Raw genomic sequence first — 18987 nt, forward strand, 5'->3', positions numbered from 1 at the left:
TACAAGTGCATGGCGTTTTACTCTAGGTTTCTGAAATAGACTTGATTAATTTAGGATTTTTAGCATCTGGTTAATTAGTCTATCGGGAACCCGAGTGGCTGGTATAAAGTAACCTAACCGGAGACCCAACTATAGGTACTAAGTGCATTGGTAGGAGTCATCGGGAAGGGTGTCTCAGGGCTAAAATGTATAAAAACCTGTTTTTGCATTTCATTATGGGGTATTGTGTGTAGATTGATGAGGGGGGGAAAAAAACAATTTAATCCATTTTTAGAATAAGGCTGTAATGTAACAAAATGTAGAAAAAGTCAAGGGGTCTTAATACTTTCCAAATGCACTGTACTTTGTCAAGGTGTACGGCCTGTCGGTCGACCTGGCCAATCAACTGTGGATAGTGCTGCAGCATGCCATGGGCACGGCTGGAGGCCACAGTGACGCTGGTGCAGTGCATCCCAACACCTTGGCAGGTTCTTCAAGCTCTACCACAACACGGTGTCCGTGAGGGTGCAGGAACTGGCTACAGACAAGACTGTGTCCCTCCTCACCTGGTTCCTCAATTAATACCTACAGAAGTAAGTCTATACTACCCTCTCTGGGACTCCTACAGACAATTGTAAATAGTTTAGATTTTACAGTAATCGAAGGGCGGTACAGAATAAAGCCAATGTGAAAGCCAAATAAATTATTTTCTACCTTCAGTCGTGCTTCTACTAAAACTCCAGATCTAACTGATTAAATCATGGGATTTATGTCTGTTACTTGGTCTTAGCAGGTGAATGATTTATTTTCAAATGATTATACTCGTTAGCTAGCTATGGCTCCATACAGAATTAAGCTAGCGTTTTGATAAAAAAAATTAAATAGCTTGCAAAATAACTTAATCGATTTTGGTAGCTAGTATCAGACTACAACGTTAGTTACAAATCCTTAATAACAATAACTTGCACAATAACTTGTCTAGTTAAATAATGTTAAAAACATTTGCTTCCAAAATGTATTTTGGACAACATTGCCAATATATGCACAACATTGCCAATATACCACGTCTAAGGGCTGTATCCAGGCAATCTGCGTTGCGCGCAAGAACAGCCTTTAGCCTTGGTATATCGGCAATATACCGCATCCCCTCATGCCATATTGTTTAAACATAGTGTAACCGATTTGAAATGGCTAGCTAGTTAGCGGTGTTGTGCGCTAATAGCGTTTCAATCGGTGACTTCACTCGCTCTGAGACCTTGAAGTAGTTGTTCGCGGCTTTTTTGGAGCGATGGGTAACGACGATTCGAGGGTGGCTGTTCTCGATGTGTGCAGAGCCCAGGTTCGAGCCCAGGTAGGGGCAAGGAGAGTGACGGAAAGCTATACTGTTACAATGGCATGAGGCTGGTAGCATAGCATGTCTCTTAATTGAATAGAGGCAGTTGTTTTCAACAACCCTCATCAAATATTTAAAAAATAATTACACTAATGAGATGTATCCACCAATCCAAAGAAAGGATAGGCAGGTACTGGACAACCCGCCGTGCCGCAAACAGCGACTACGTCATCCAAAAACATGTCAGACGTTGGATGTTTAATATCTTTGGCGGTGAGTGATACATTTTTTAAATCTGCATCAGCGACAATTATTTGAAAAATTCAATGGATGTTTTGTTCACAAAGCTGATGACTAAAGTGGAGTGCTTGACTTGGACTGAAATAGGTTCTGGTACAAACTTTAGGTGCACGAGCTCCACAATACTTTTTGAGCTAACATTCTACAAGACGAACAGTAGAACATGTGAGGTGCTGGTACTCATCTCTGGTGAGCTCCTGCCCATAGTGTCTTTATTATGCATTTTCAAATCTGACTTCACTATGTGATCGTGTATGGAAATTCGCTTTCTGGGACGGGTGTCAGTTAAACTGCAGTACCGAAGCCAAACTGTAGGAGCAGTCGAAACCGTGATTCTAGACCGGAACCGTGGCCCCTTGGGATAGACAGTCAGCCTTGAATATGCCCCCTGGAACGTGCCAGAGCCTCCGACGTAGCCCACTACCCAGCGTGTAGTAGCTAGCTTACTTGGTGTCGTTGAAATCGCTGCTGAAATGATTTTGAACTAAAACATATTTGAAAAGGAGCTATTTGAAGATACTACGTGAGTTTGATTGTTGATTTCACCTGCTATCAAACTATTTAGCTAGCTAGCTGTCTGACTAACGTTATCTAGCTAGCTAACGTTAACATAGCTAACTAGCCAGCGCTTCCCACAATTTGTTGCTAGCTAGTTAGCTAATGGCAGTATAAGCGGACAGTTAGTAAACGGATGAATGTCACAACTAGCTATATTAACCAAACAAGGCAACTGGCTAGTATCTTTCTGCCTTGGAATTCACAAAGTTGATCCGGCATTAACGTTAGCTAGCTAACGTTAGCTGACATCAAAGATATTTATAACTAACCCCTTCTATCTGTGCTGATATCTTGCTTGGAGACCATGATTCAGGTTGGTTGCGTTTCATGCTGTGTTTTATGCAGTCGTGCTGCGCATCTGTCATTGGCCAAACTCAAATAGCACTGCTTTATCACACCATCACGTTACTAGATTTTTGCTCACTGAATGGAACAAATGTTTCCCACCCACTTGTCACATATGTTTGAGTAGAAGGTTCTTTCTAAGTAGCTCATGAGAGTGGGTGGGTCCTTTCTACCTCAGTAGCTTACGAGGGAAGGTCATTTTTATTCTAGTTGCCTGTGTTCTTCAGTTTTTATCATGTGATGATGTTTTGGTGATGTTTTGTCATGTGTTTTCGACTGTATAATACCTCTGGCAGAGTCATGGCAGAAGCTCATCAGGCTGTGGCGTTCCAGTTCACCGTCTCTCCAGATGGCATTGATCTGCAGTTGAGCCACGAGGCCCTGAGACAAATCTACCTGTCTGGCCTGCATTCCTGGAAGAAAAAGTTTATCCGCTTCAAGGTGCTCCAACACTTAAATTGTATTCAAACTTTGTCTGAAGGGAAATTTGCCATCAGCCATACCAATACCAAGTTATACAGACATTCAACAACATCAGATCACGTAAATACAAACAACAGTGACGTTGATGTGTCAAAACAGATGAATATAATTTCCTCCACAGAATGGGGTGATGACCGGGGTGTACCCTGGCAGTCCCACCGGCCTGATGTTAGTGGTGGGGCTGTACATGGGGAGGGCAAAGTATGTCCAAGCTGACCCTTCCTTGGCACTGTTCACCAAAGTGGGTGCTCACCTGCCTGTTAGGTAAAGTCTCAACTCGCTATCCCAATGATGCTGACTAAACTTTGTAAAAATATAGAATCACCATAGATAAAATGACAATTGCCTGATGTTTATGGCCAGTAAGTGATGCTATGCCTCTCTCCTTGCAGTCGCTACATGTCCTTTGAGAAACAACAGGTGGTTGGCGGCGTGCTAGTTGGCACAGGGCTCTGGGTGGCTATTTTCTTCACCATGCGAACTGCACTCAAGTGGCTGCTCTCCTGGCATGGATGGATGTACGCCCATCACGGCACAGTGTCATGGAGGACACGCATCTGGCTGGTGAGTCGACTGCAAACGACCATGTCAGTTGTTGCCTCGTGGGGAATCAATGCCGGGTAGAGGTGGGGGCTACAGAAATATTATACCTAGAAGGATCATATGTCAGAAATATTTCCCCCAGACCAAATAAACAGAAGACTGGTGGAAAGAAAAAAAATATATATTATCCTTTTTATTTGAAGGTAGACTTCTCCTTTAACAGATCAGCCCATAATTGTGAGTGCAGGTACTGGTGAAAATCTTCTCCGGGAGGCGGAATCCCCAGTTGTACAGCTTCCAGACATCGTTACCACATCTCCCTCTGCCCTCGGTGAAAGACACCATCAATAGAGTGAGTGACAGAAACAAAACACAGCTCCACTTAACCATCTTAAAAAAATTATATATATATATATATATATATATATATATATATATATATATATATATATATATATATATATATATATATATATATATATATATATATATATATAATAATTAAAACCATTTACTAGAGGGGTACAATGTGGCTATTTCATAGAACTCCTGAAGGTGTGCAATGTTAGATTATTCATGTCATACATGTTTCCTCTGCCAGTACCTTGAATCTGCCCATCCGCTCATGGACGACGAACAGTACTTGAGGATGGAGGGTCTTGCCAAGGATTTTGAGAAAGGCCTGGGTCCTAAACTTCAGTGGTACCTGAAACTCAAATCCTGGTGGGCTACAAACTATGTAAGTCACATTTAATTAAATATTGTTTTCATCAGATTTTCTTAGATAGCTTCATTAATTTTCCATAACTTTTCGTATGATTCCGACATGTCCATCTTCCTGCTTGTCTTGCTGTTCTCAGGTCAGTGACTGGTGGGAGGAGTACATCTACCTAAGAGGCCGTGGACCAATCATGGTCAACAGCAACTACTATGCAATGGTAAGAGTCAGAACTAGCATTATATATAATCAAGCTGCTAGGAATGTAATAATATCACAGACTTACTGAACCCAGGGGTGCAACATCACGAGACTTCCAGGAACGCTTGTGAAACCAGACAGACCAGGCTGGGGTTTGAGAAGTGAAAAATGATTCAAAATATATTTATTTTCTCTAAATGTAAAGGCACAACCTAGATTGGAGCCAATGTCTTAAGTAGTTGAACATGTTATTACTCCAACCTCGTGAAACTGACACGTTTTAATTTTTGTCAAAAAACATATAATCATATAATCATATAATCATATAATCATATAATCATATAAACATATAATCATATAATCATATAATCATATAATCATATAAACACATAATCATATAATCATATAATCAACCTGCAGCGAAGCTGCTTTAGCATAACAGTCATCTAAAAGACATCTTCAAGACTGATCTTGAACCAGCAACCTGTCGGCCACCGGCCCAAGCCCCCAACCACTAGGCCACCAAGATCCCCCCCCCCACAGTTCCTGAGAGCTGCCCCTCAACCATCCAAGACCCACCATAGTCCCCCCTCTGAAAAAAAACTCTCCCACAATTCCACACACACCTAAAAACCCTCCCAAGCCACCATCCCACAATGCCCAAACCAACACAAATACAAAAGAGAAAACCAAAGGAAAACAACAGACATCAAGGACAACATTAATCTAAACAGCAAGGCCAACTGGATACATTTCGGTGCATGTGTGGCAATATTTACGTATGTATGTGTACAAGCACCTGCGCGGCATCAGCCTCAGGCAATATCATTTTTTACTTTAGTCTTTGACTGTCATTCTATCCCCCAGTCAGCAACTCCACTCCCACTTGTCTCCAGTTCCTCATCTTAACCCTCAGCTCCCCTCAGCCCATCCCACCTATCTCTGCTGGCCACCCTCTTCAGATTTCTATGCACCATATATCTTTCAACTATGTTGTGATGTCTAACACACTTTGAGTCTTATCTAATCGAATAGAATCCACAGATTGCGAGTTGAAGATTAGTAATTGACTGACCTGGTCTCTCCAGATCTCCCAACAATGCTATTTCTAGGGTAAATTTGAGATTAATGTTCTGATTTTTCAGCCATTCCTGAACCTGAGACCAGAAACAGGCTACCTGAGGGCAATACCAAAACAAATGGTCTATTGATTCTGTATCCTCACAACAATATCTGCAGAGTTGCGATGATTGTATGCCCCAAATATTCAACATTTTGTTGGTTGCAAGAATTCTGTACAATAGTCTTGAATCTTGCATTGTTTTATATACTCTGTGCCATGGAAGACTAGCGAGAGCGGTGATACTAGTGAGAGCAGTGATGCTAGCACACTGCTGGCGAGAGCAGTGATACTAGAGCAGTGATACTAGCGAGAGCGGTGACGGTAGAGAGAGCGGTGATGCTAGCACATTGCTAGCTAGAGCGGTGATACAAGAGTAGTGGTACTAGCGAGAGCGGTGACGGTAGAGAGAGAGGTGGTACCGGTGAGAGCGGCAATACCGGCGAGAGCGGTGACTGTAGAGAGAGAGGTGGTACCGGTGAGAGCGGCGATACCGGCGAGAGCGGTGATACTAGTGAGTGCAGTTATACTAGCGAGAGCGGTGAGACAAGAGTAGTGGTACTAGCGAGAGCGGTGATGGTAGAGAGAGAGGTGGTACCGGCGAGAGCGGGGGTACTAGTGAGTGCAGTTATACTAGCGAGAGCGGTGATACTAGTGAGTGCAGTTATACTAGCGAGAGCGGTGATACTAGTGAGTGCAGTTATACTAGCGAGAGCGGTGATACTAGTGAGTGCAGTTATACTAGCGAGAGCGGTGATACTAGTGAGTGCAGTTATACTAGCGAGAGCGGTGATACTAGTGAGTGCAGTTATACTAGCGAGAGCGGTGATACTAGTGAGTGCAGTTATACTAGCGAGAGCGGTGATGCTGGCGAGAGCAGTGATCCTGGCGAGCAATTTTCCCATAATTTGACAGGTATTTACCTCTCCATGTTTGCAGGATCTTGTCTGTTTTCTTTTGAAATTTATTGTGGAGAACTCATTTATATCTTTTGTGATATGAATACCAAGTATGTCTACTTCCCAGTCAGCCCATTTTATAGGTAAACTGCAATGTTAACGATCCAATATGAAATATGGTACACTTATCATAATTAGGATTTAGTCCAGAGAGAACAGAAAAGCTTTCTGGATCTTCGATGAGAGATTGCAGGGATCATATCGATGGCCGATACGTATAGCTTATTAAAGAGCAGTGATGCTAGCGAGAGCCGTGATGCTAGCGAGAGCCGTGACGCTAGCGAGAGCCGTGTGCAGGTTTCTTTTTTTTTCTCATCTTATTCAACTGTCACCATGCACCTGCAACAAAGACGGCTCAGATGTGCAAGTGTCGTTTTTTAAAATGTTATATGGAAGGAGTACTTTTGAGAGGACAGCCTGCACATGCTCAGTTCGGCGCGAGACGACCGTTAGACCCGATGACGTGTTTCTACTCATGAGCTTAGCTAGCCAACGCCTCCATGACATCGCCTACAAGTTTGATCAGGGATTTCTATTGGAGAAGCACTTTTAGCCTATTTTCATACTGTACTGCCTTTGATAAGTTTGTTATCATTATGTTTATGGGTGTTTACCAATTTGGCAATTTCATCAGACTCTTATTTGACCAGATTCTCTTGGCAATATTTCTCTTTATCCCTTGTAGATTTTTTTTTTCTCATTCATTCAGTGATTTGTCATCTTTTTCTCCATTCTCACTCCTCTCTCTTAGGACTTCCTGTATGTGTTCCCCACCAGTCTGCAGGCTGCTCGGGCAGGCAATGCTATCCATGCCATCATGCTGTACAGGAGAATGCTGGATCGAGCGCAGATCAAACCGGTAAATACCCTTCACTTTTGGTCACTGCTTCTTATCTATTTGCTTTATGACCATAATGTGTGTTCCTCTTCCCTCTGTATTTAATACCAAATGACATAAATATGGTTGTTTCTGTTTCACACTTGCGGACGGGATGTTTTCTCTGGTGCAGCTCTTTGCACTGGATAAAAGAGTTCCTCTTTGCTCCGCCCAATGGGAGCGCTTGTTCAATACGTCCCGCCTCCCAGGCCTGGAACGGGGTAAGAGGAGGGAGCGTTATTGTCACAGACCAACTTTGGATCCAGCTCACCCCTTATCCCTCCCACCCATTCCTGTCCCCATGGAATTCCTGTTTCACCAGCATGTTCCATAAAAACAAACTCGTGTATCACCCATTTGGCCTGCATTCATAACTTATTGGAATGACTGTTTTTGCACCTAGTGTTATTGTCCAGAAATATAGTTTATTTTGACCCAGACAACCATATTTCTCAAGTCTGTAACATGCTGGTGAAATAGGATCAGCTATCTCAAACCCTTCCCCATCCCCTCCAATCATGCCCTTCAATTTTTTGTATTTTTTAAAATCCCCATCTGTCTTTCTTCTCTTCTCTTCTGTGGGAGAAATTGTCCCGTGAGCCGTTCTGGTTCCTCCACTACCCCCACCCCTGTAGCTCCCCTCCCGTCAGTTTCTAGGAGAGCAGGCTTTCGTGCTTTGGTCATTTTTCATTTTTTTCTTTTTGCCTTTCAGCTCATGCTTCAAAATACCATTCCAATGTGCTCAGCGCAATATGAGCGTATGTTCAACACCAGTCGTATCCCAGGCGTAGATACAGGTAGATGGCCACTTCTTCCTCCCCAGTCTCTCAATCACACAGACTAAAGCAGTTCTAACAACCAACCAAATTGGTGTAACCAATTTGCAGATTGAACAGATTATTTGATCATTTTATTATTTAGCAACGTGAACATTAAATGTACACAGTCTAGGCACAAATATTTCCAGGCAATGTGCACTTTCATACAGGCCAACTGGCATCACAGGATGGAGCTGTTTTCTCAATGCCAAGTTGACGTAACAGATTGGCTATTTAGGCCCTGGAATAAAAACAGGCTATTTTTTTTGTGACCGAGGCTACAAAGTATCCTGAATTAGACCCCCCCCCCCTGTAGACTCTCATGATTCATTGCAATCCTTTTCATTATGTGTTTTTTAAAACTTTTGTTTCATGCCAAAGAATCCCACTGCAGTTCTGACTGCTGCTTGGAAATGACATCAACCATTGTTTGTGCTTTAGAGCCGCTCTCACAAGTCTTTCACTTGAAACAACAGTTCAAAGCACATTTAGTCTCTCCAAGGTATCTGCTTGATACTCTGTCTTAGTTGCTAGAAAACCCCTTTTTACACATGTTGTAGTACTGCAGTTTCCACCTGTTTGTTGTGCTAATTATGCAGTAGGTCCACATTGTGTCAATAGTTTATCAGAGTTCCTTTTAAGCCATAATCATATTCTTGTTTAGGTTTTAGTTGGAAGTTACACAAAGTTGTCCCTCTCTACCCTTGTGCTTGTCCAGACACCATCCAGCATATACAGGACAGCAGGCACATCGTGGTGTACCACCGGGGGCGCTACTTCAAGGTGCCCATGTTCTACGACGGTAAGGTGCTGTCGCCCAGGGCCGTAGAGCAACAGATGGAGCGTATCCTGGCTGACCCCTCTGAACCCCAGCCGGGGGAGGAGTGCCTGGCAGCCCTCACTGCTGGGGACAGGTACGCTAACGCTACACATGTAATGTATGCCATTTAGCAGAGGCTTTTATCTAACGCGACGTGTCCGTTTTCCTATGGGTCCCAGCTGGAATGGAACTGCTCGTTACAAGAGCCATGCTCAACCAACTGAGAGACACCTTAACAAATACACACCATCTCAGATTGTTGTGAAATAGTTTCTGAGAAATTAACTTAAATGATTGCACCTGAATTGGCAATTTTTTTAAATTATAGGATTCATATAATATTCAATAAATATAGTACATTTGGATCCAACAATGAATAAGACATGAGGATTTCACAGAAATGTAAAAAAAAAAACGCCCCCCATACCCCACGTCAATCCCATACCCCACAGCCCCCCCATACCCCCCCCCCCCCCCATACCCCACGTCAAATCCCAACCCCCAAACAGACCGAATTGGATCAACTATTGAAGGTGGTGTGAAAATCCACTGTAATAAATGATTTGATCAAACAGTTTCCTCAATGGTATGTTCACCCCGTCTGGCAGGGTGCCCTGGGCCGAGGCCCGCGAGGCCTACCTGAGACAGGGCAGGAACCAGCAGGCCCTGGACACTGTGGAGAAGGCTGCCTTCTTTGTGACCCTGGACGACACAGAGCAGCGTTACAAGGCTGAGGATCCTGTCCGATCCCTGGACAGCTACGCCAAGTCCCTGCTGCACGGCAAATGTTACGACAGGTGAGACCGAGGGCTCCAATCCTTCATGTTATGCACAGGGAGTGTGGGAAATGCGCTCTACAAATGAAATGTTATTATTATAATCTACCGGAGACCTCAGTTATTCTACAGATTACCCTTTACTAAAATGTTCAAGAATAAGCTGTTATAACTACTTATGAATGTTACTGAATGTTTATAAATTGTTAAGACATTTTCATAAATGTTATGAATTAAATCACTTTTAAATGCTTGTATAATGAATTCTATAATGAAATAGTAGAGTTTGTCTCTTACTCCATCCTCAAGCACTGGTTTGTGTTTGTCTTTTTTCTGTAGGTGGTTTGACAAGTCCTTCAACCTCATCGTGTTCAGGAACGGGACCATGGGTCTGAACGCGGAGCACAGCTGGGCAGATGCCCCCATCATAGGGCACCTCTGGGAGGTAGCTAGCAGAGTAGAGCCCTTCTGCTTCTTTAGTTGTGTTCATGTTTACAGTGTGTCTGTATAGGTTATCAGGAATCGCTAGCTGGCAGAACAAATGGTGCATGTCTCTAAATGATGTTATTGACCAATTGTAGCATGTGCTGTCGATGGACCCTGTGAAGCTGGGTTACACAGAGGAAGGCCACTGCAAAGGAAACCCCCACCCCTCCCTCCCAGGCCCTCAGAGGCTGCAGTGGAACATCCCAGCTGAGGTAGCCTACCACAGGGGGTTTGGGTTAAACTACAATGTTGTAGGGATGTTCCCCTTTTCATACGTGATTTATTGTTTTCAGAATTGTCATCAATTAATGCACATCAGTAATGCACACACAGGCCTTTCCATTCTGTTTGATTGTTATAATGATCAAATCTAATCCCCAGTGATCCTGTCTGTTTGGTACAAGTGGGATAATAGATTAGACAGTAGAAATACCTTCAGATTTCACATCTTTAAACCACCTGAGCTCTAATCTTTCTGGGGGGACCCCCCCCCCCCCCTTAAACTGTCTCATCTCAAATCTTCAAATGAAATCAAGAACTGAGGCTCTTTGATCAAACACATCAGAGACCCCAAGTGAAATGGGCTGATTCTCCGTGTCTTTGTTCCCCGTGTGCGGTGCCTCAGTGTCAGACGGCCATCGCCAGCTCTCTGATGGTGGCCAAGGCCCTGGCAGACGACGTCGACTCCCACATCATCCCCTTCAATTGCTTCGGGAAGGGCCTGATCAAAAAGTGTCGCACCAGCCCCGATGCCTTCATCCAGATCGCCCTGCAGCTGGCTCACTTCAGGGTAGGGTCCTTATCTCTGCCCCTGTTGACTGGCAACAGTAAAGAGGATCAGCTGATTGGATTAGACCTTTGGCTGATTAGCCAACTAGGCAGTTGGAAGGAAGGAGGGTAGGATTGATATAATAAAACCCAGGTTGGGAATGTAGCTTCTTTAGGACGTGTGAATGAATTTTTAAGAGATGATGCTGTAAGTAGCTGTCAACAATCTGTAGTTTGATGAGATAAAATCCTCCTTAACAAGGACGATAGCTATAACAAACATACTTGTATTATTTATTAACCAAACATGACAAGACTCAAATGTGCCAGCAAGAAAAACTGAGGCTGTACTCTAGTTATAATATGTTATAACCACATTACAGGACTGTTAACTGAGTCTATACTCTAGTTATAATATGTTATAACCACATTACAGGACTGTTAACTGAGTCTATACTCTAGTTATAATATGTTATAACCACATTACAGGACTGATAACTGAGGCTGTACTCTAGTTATAATATGTTATAACCACATTACAGGACTGTTAACTGAGTCTTTACTCTAGTTATAATATGTTATAACCACATTACAGGACTGTTAACTGAGTCTATACTCTAGTTATAATATGTTATAACCACATTTACAGAACTGTTAACATATTATAACTAGAGTAAAGACTCAGTTATAACCACACATTACAGGACTGTTAACTGATTCTTTACTCTAGTTATAATATGTTATAACCACATTACAGGACTGTTAACTGAGTCTTTACTCTAGTTATAATATGTTATAACCACATTACAGGACTGTTAACTGAGGCTGTACTCTAGTTATAATATGTTATAACCACATTACAGGACTGTTAACATATTATAACTAGAGTAAAGACTCAGTTATAACCACACATTACAGGACTGTTAACTGAGTCTTTACTCTAGTTATAATATGTTATAACCACATTACAGGACTGTTAACTGAGTCTATACTCTAGTTATAATATGTTATAACCACATTACAGGACTGTTAACTGAGTCTTTACTCTAGTTATAATATGTTATAACCACATTACAGGACTGTTAACATATTATAACTAGAGTAAAGACTCAGTTATAACCACACATTACAGGACTGTTAACTGAGTCTTTACTCTAGTTATAATATGTTATAACCACATTACAGGACTGTTAACTGAGTCTATACTCTAGTTATAATATGTTATAACCACATTACAGGACTGTTAACTGAGTCTTTACTCTAGTTATAATATGTTATAACCACATTACAGGACTGTTAACTGAGTCTATACTCTAGTTATAATATGTTATAACCACATTACAGGACTGTTAACTGAGTCTTTACTCTAGTTATAATATGTTATAACCACATTACAGGACTGTTAACTGAGTCTTTACTCTAGTTATAATATGTTATAACCACATTACAGGACTGTTAACATATTATAACTAGAGTAAAGACTCCGTTATAACCACACATTACAGGACTGTTAACTGAGTCTTTACTCTAGTTATAATATGTTATAACCACATTACAGGACTGTTAACTGAGTCTTTACTCTAGTTATAATATGTTATAACCACATTACAGGACTGTTAACTGAGTCTTTACTCTAGTTATAATATGTTATAACCACATTACAGGACTGTTAACTGAGTCTATACTCTAGTTATAATATGTTATAACCACATTACAGAACTGTTAACATATTATAACTAGAGTAAAGACTCAGTTATAACCACACATTACAGGACTGTTAACTGAGTCTTTACTCTAGTTATAATATGTTATAACCACATTACAGGACTGTTAACTGAGTCTTTACTCTAGTTATAATATGTTATAACCACATTACAGGACTGTTAACATATTATAACTAGAGTAAAGACTCAGTTATAACCACACATTACAGGACTGTTAACTGAGTCTTTACTCTAGTTATAATATGTTATAACCACATTACAGGACTGTTAACTGAGTCTATACTCTAGTTATAATATGTTATAACCACATTACAGGACTGTTAACTGAGTCTTTACTCTAGTTATAATATGTTATAACCACATTACAGGACTGTTAACTGAGTCTATACTCTAGTTATAATATGTTATAACCACATTACAGGACTGTTAACTGAGTCTTTACTCTAGTTATAATATGTTATAACCACATTACAGGACTGTTAACTGAGTCTATACTCTAGTTATAATATGTTATAACCACATTACAGGACTGTTAACTGAGTCTTTACTCTAGTTATAATATGTTATAACCACATTACAGGACTGTTAACTGAGTCTATACTCTAGTTATAATATGTTATAACCACATTACAGGACTGTTAACTGAGTCTTTACTCTAGTTATAATATGTTATAACCACATTACAGGACTGTTAACTGAGTCTTTACTCTAGTTATAATATGTTATAACCACATTACAGGACTGTTAACTGAGTCTATACTCTAGTTATAATATGTTATAACCACATTACAGGACTGTTAACTGAGTCTTTACTCTAGTTATAATATGTTATAACCACATTACAGGACTGTTAACTGAGTCTTTACTCTAGTTATAATATGTTATAACCACATTACAGGACTGTTAACATATTATAACTAGAGTAAAGACTCAGTTATAACCACACATTACAGGACTGTTAACTGAGTCTTTACTCTAGTTATAATATGTTATAACCACATTACAGGACTGTTAACTGAGTCTATACTCTAGTTATAATATGTTATAACCACATTACAGGACTGTTAACTGAGTCTTTACTCTAGTTATAATATGTTATAACCACATTACAGGACTGTTAACATATTATAACTAGAGTAAAGACTCCGTTATAACCACACATTACAGGACTGTTAACTGAGTCTTTACTCTAGTTATAATATGTTATAACCACATTACAGGACTGTTAACTGAGTCTTTACTCTAGTTATAATATGTTATAACCACATTACAGGACTGTTAACATATTATAACTAGAGTAAAGACTCAGTTATAACCACACATTACAGGACTGTTAACTGAGTCTTTACTCTAGTTATAATATGTTATAACCACATTACAGGACTGTTAACTGAGTCTTTACTCTAGTTATAATATGTTATAACCACATTACAGGACTGTTAACTGAGTCTATACTCTAGTTATAATATGTTATAACCACATTACAGGACTGTTAACGTAGTCTTTACTCTAGTTATAATATGTTATAACCACATTACAGGACTGTTAACTGAGTCTTTACTCTAGTTATAATATGTTATAACCACATTACAGGACTGTTAACGGAGTCTTTACTCTAGTTATAATATGTTATAACCACATTACAGGACTGTTAACGGAGTCTTTACTCTAGTTATAATATGTTATAACCACATTACAGGACTGTTAACGGAGTCTTTACTCTAGTTATAATATGTTATAACCACATTACAGGACTGTTAACGGAGTCTTTACTCTAGTTATAATATGTTATAACCACATTACAGGACTGTTAACTGAGTCTGTACTCTAGTTATAATATGTTATAACCACATTACAGGAGTCTTTACTCTTAAAATAATGTGACCTGACTTTCCTTATTCATCCCTGAGTGGATAAATGTTGTATTAAATTTGATTAAATAGAATTTGTCTTCCAGGACAAGGGGAGGTTCTGTCTAACGTACGAGGCGTCCATGACACGCATGTTCCGAGAGGGTCGCACAGAGACGGTGCGTTCCTGCACCGTGGAGACCTGTGCCTTCGCCCGCTCCATGGTGGAAGACAACCCGGTAAGCATCTTGGTTCAACTGATCTGTGAGCGTTACAGGAACTGAAAAGTTGTGGGTCAGTCCTCGTGAAATAGACATATTTTTTGGCATAAAAAAAATCTGCATATATATATATTTCCATATCTTTGCTCGTGGGAGAAATGTAAACTATTTCCATATCTTTGCTCATGGGAGAAATGGTTAGATTGTGATATCTGGATGTGTTTGGCCAAAAGAGACAGATTCCACCTTTCCTTAGTACCCCTTTACCCCTCTGTTTCAGACACATTTTGGTTGAATGCATTCAGTTGTGTAACTGAATAGGTCTGCCCCTTTCCTTTTGTCTCCTCCTACCCTTTCCTTGTCTTCTCTGTAGAGAGAGCTGCGACTGAAACTGTTGAAGGAAGCTGCGACGAGACACCAGCAGCTCTACCGGCTGGCCATGACTGGAGGAGGCATCGACCGCCACCTCTTCTGTCTCTACGTGGTCTCCAAGTACCTGGGGGAGGATTCGGCCTTCCTCAAAGAGGTCACATGCAGTATTTTTGACTTGTGGATGTTACTATTCGTCTTTAAAGTGGGAATGGAGGTCTTTGTGTGTTTTTGGTTTTTCTACAGTTAGTTTTCCTTTGAGAGGTTTTATGTTAACGCGTGTGTGTGTCTCCTCTCCCGTAGGTGCTGTCGGAGCCCTGGAGGCTGTCCACCAGTCAGACTCCTCTCCAGCAGGTGGAGTTGTTTGACCTGGCCAGACACCCGGAGTATGTGTCCAGTGGGGGAGGCTTTGGTCCGGTGAGTTCCCTGCCTGACCTCAAAAGGGCCCTCTACTCAAAATCAATTAGGCTTTTAAGTAGCATTAAAGATTGTCAGATGTTTTCAGACCAGATTCGGGAGTGATATGCCTTAAAACATAATCGCACAATCTTATTGTCTGTGTTCTTCATCCTGGTGCTCAAAAATCCTACGCAATATATTACGCAAAGCAGCCACAACTGTCAGTAAGCGTGTCCATGATTGAGTCTTTGAATGAAGAGATTGAGATAAAACTGTCCAGTTCGAGTGTGTGTTGCTGCTCGTTCTAACTGCAGCGAACTGAAAAGAGGAGCGACCCAGGGATGTGTGTGCTTTGGGGACCTTTAACAGAATGTGACTGGCAGAACGGGTGTTGTATGTGAAGGATGAGGGCTACAGTAGATATCTCAGATAGGGGGGAGTGAGACCTAAGAGGGTTTTATAAATAAGGAGTGATTTACGATAGAGGAATCCAAGTCTAGTTTTAACTTTAGCCTGCAGCTTGGATATGTGCTGAGAGAAGGACAGTATACCGTCTAGCCATTCTCCCCAGTACCTGTATGAGGTGACTACCTCAAGCTCTAAACCCTCAGAGGTAGTAATCACACCTGTAGGGTAAGGGGCATTCTTCTTACCAAACCACAACCATGTTTTTTAAGGCATCTTGACCAACAGATGCATATCTGTATTCCCAGTCATGTGAAATCCATAGATTAGGGGCCTAATTAATTCCAATTGTAACTCTGTAAAATCTGTGAAATAGTGGGGGAAGCCTGTAAAACAATTTTTTATTTCTTTTTTTTCTTCTTAAAGGGCCCAAGTTTTCTCTAATTTTAGCAATTGAAAATCCAGTAGGATATAGTGTGATTATCTCTGTGCTGCAGTGTAATCCTTTTCCACACGCTGATTGTGTTTTCTCTCTTTGTGTGTCAGGTGGCAGATGATGGATATGGTGTGTCCTACATCATCTTGGGAGAAAACCTCATTAACTTCCACATCTCCAGCAAGCACTCGAGTCCTGAGACGGTGAGTTGGCTGATCCACATGGCCTGTCTTCAATGTTCCTTTCAAATCAGCTGTCCTCACTTGAAACAAAGACATCGCTATCGCCTGGGTAACATACAGACCTGAATTTCATGGTAGACCAGCCACTATTGATACCAACTGCATATCCATATAGGTTATTTTGCATCAGTTTGCCTTAGAACGTGTCTGTTCTAAAGTGTTATTGTATCAGCTTGTTGTAGAACGTGTCTGTTCTAAAGTGTTATTGTATCAGCTTGTTCTAGAACGTGTCTGTTCTAAAGTGTTATTGTATCAGCTTGTTCTAGAACGTGTCTGTTCTAAAGTGTTATTGTATCCGCTTGTTCTAGAACGTGTCTGTTCTATCAGCTTGTTGTAGAACGTGTCTGTTCTAAAGTGTTATTGTATCAGCTTGTTATAGAACGTGTCTGTTCTAACTAGTTCCCTCTCTGTCCAATAGGACTCTCATCGTTTTGGAAACCTCATCAAACAGGCCATGCTCGACATCTTGGCCTTATTTCAGCTGGATGCAAATGCCTTCAAATGATCTTCTCCCCTCCCCCCTACCTGAAAGCCTCAACTTGAACTCTTCCATAGGCTTACTCAGACGAAATGCTGTGTTATGATTTTAGAATGTGTTTTAAGATCATATAATAACAAAATAAGAGTGTATAGGAATGATTTATAGGGGTGTTTTTTTTTCTCCATTTTAAGTTGTGTATTGCATGCTAGCTCACAGACCCATGCTGCCATGTGTTGTCCTATGTTGAGGTTACGCTCAGCTCATTTCAAAGTGCTGGTGCCTTAATGCACTGTGGTAGTTGAAGTGAGATTTGGAGAGGTGAAGTGAACATTTCAGTCAGTGCTTACAGTACGCCCGCTGTCTTGCGTGCAGTTCTTTTGAGCTGCTAGCTGTGTATTTTGCACTGTGCAAAAGCATTTTGGTTTCTGGGTTTTAATATCAGTTGTTTTAACCGTTGCTCTGTGTACCACCAAGTAAAGGACTGTTGGCAGGGGTACAGTATCCATTCTAGTACAACTCCCATGGACAGGTGATGCTGTCCTAAAATGGACACCGTAACAGCCTTAGAGTCTGACACATTTCAATAGTATTGATTAGTGACAGTTGAAGGATCATACTTAAGGCCCGGTTGCCCAGACCCGGAAACAGGTCCTGGACTGAAGAGCACTTTATATGGATATTCTCCTTCCAATATGTTTGTCTGCCCAGGACTATGCTAAATCTGTGTCCAGGAAACTGGCCCTCTGTACTACAGTATAAATACAGTTGGTAAAGTCTTAAAGGGATAGTGCTACATTTTTGGCAATTAAGCCCTTTTTCTACTTACCCAGAGGCACATGAACTCATGGATACCGTTTTTATGTCTCTGCTAGCTGTACCCACTTATTGCGCTAATGCTAGTTAGCAATGCCTCACCGAACTACCTTCAACTTCCTTCAAACTGCACCATGAGGCATTACACGTCATTTTGTTTGTTAGATGTAAAGTATAATTACAAATATTTAAACTTGATAATTTGAATTTCAAAAGTATTTGAAATATCGTATAGCAATATAAATGTCTGCTGTAGAAGGGATTCCTTTGTTGCTAAGGCGATAGCGTTACATGTTTCGTTATAAATATGTAAAACAGCTTATATATATATACCAAAATAAAAGTGTATGTTACCAGTGGATTAATAGTTGTATACTTGTTTGACATTTTTGCTGCACTGTCAGGAACTAGTAACACAAGCAATTCACTGCACCCGCTATTAAATCTGATAAACTGTGTACACTACCAATGCACTTTGATTTGATGTCAGCCCGACTACCATAGCTGTTCTAACCCAGAAGATGGATCTCTTTAATTGGAATACCAGTACCTTCACTTTGGCCTTTCTCCTTCGTCCTCTTCACCCCGAGACTGTAATCTACTAGAAGCCTGGTAGGTATGCCTTGACGGATGGATGTACAAGTCCTGTCATAGTCCACAGCTGAAAAGTACTGCACTACCACACTGCTAAGGTCCTGACACATATTTCCTGTTGTGGCTTTCCGCTTTGAAGACTGATGATACGTAGCCACGGGCTGAACTTAGAAGTCTCCCCGCAGCGCAACTCATATCTACTGTTACTGCTCTACTCGAGCTTTTGAAGTCAGTATAAACACTGTCTAACTGCCTTTAGAAGTGTATATGAACATACACATTCATTATTAACAACAATGTTAAATGTGCATTCATGTATCCAGGCTTAAACCAGTCCCAAGGTGACACAATGACAAATATCTAATTTAG

The 18987-nt window shown here is 41.0% G+C and overlaps 1 protein-coding gene across 4 annotated transcripts; it reads left to right on the top strand.

Moving 5' to 3' along the window:
* The first annotated feature begins 354 nt into the window (after positions 1–354).
* LOC109884176 (carnitine O-palmitoyltransferase 1, liver isoform) lies at positions 355–18389 on the top strand. 4 transcript variants are annotated; one of them, XM_031812551.1, is made up of 19 exons: positions 355–572; positions 2812–2956; positions 3120–3262; positions 3391–3562; positions 3789–3893; positions 4143–4280; positions 4402–4479; positions 7291–7398; positions 8129–8213; positions 8953–9148; positions 9663–9851; positions 10170–10275; positions 10412–10528; positions 10942–11106; positions 14766–14897; positions 15253–15405; positions 15552–15665; positions 16599–16691; positions 17149–18389. In XM_031812551.1, the coding sequence occupies exons 2-19, from the start codon at positions 2816–2818 to the stop codon at positions 17233–17235; spliced, it is 2322 nt and encodes a 773-aa protein (XP_031668411.1). In that variant the 5' UTR covers positions 355–572; positions 2812–2815; the 3' UTR covers positions 17236–18389. The 4 variants fall into 4 exon arrangements, with proteins under 4 accessions (XP_031668411.1, XP_031668410.1, XP_031668409.1 ...); XM_031812550.1 differs by lacking the exon at positions 8129–8213 and adding an exon at positions 7550–7637 and having other exon boundaries at positions 389–572; XM_031812549.1 differs by lacking the exons at positions 355–572; positions 8129–8213 and adding exons at positions 1673–2135; positions 7550–7637.
* The last annotated feature ends 598 nt before the right edge of the window (positions 18390–18987 follow it).

The sequence above is a fragment of the Oncorhynchus kisutch genome, unplaced genomic scaffold (genome assembly GCF_002021735.2).
Source record: "Oncorhynchus kisutch isolate 150728-3 unplaced genomic scaffold, Okis_V2 Okis03b-Okis08b_hom, whole genome shotgun sequence".
NCBI lineage: Eukaryota > Metazoa > Chordata > Actinopteri > Salmoniformes > Salmonidae > Oncorhynchus > Oncorhynchus kisutch.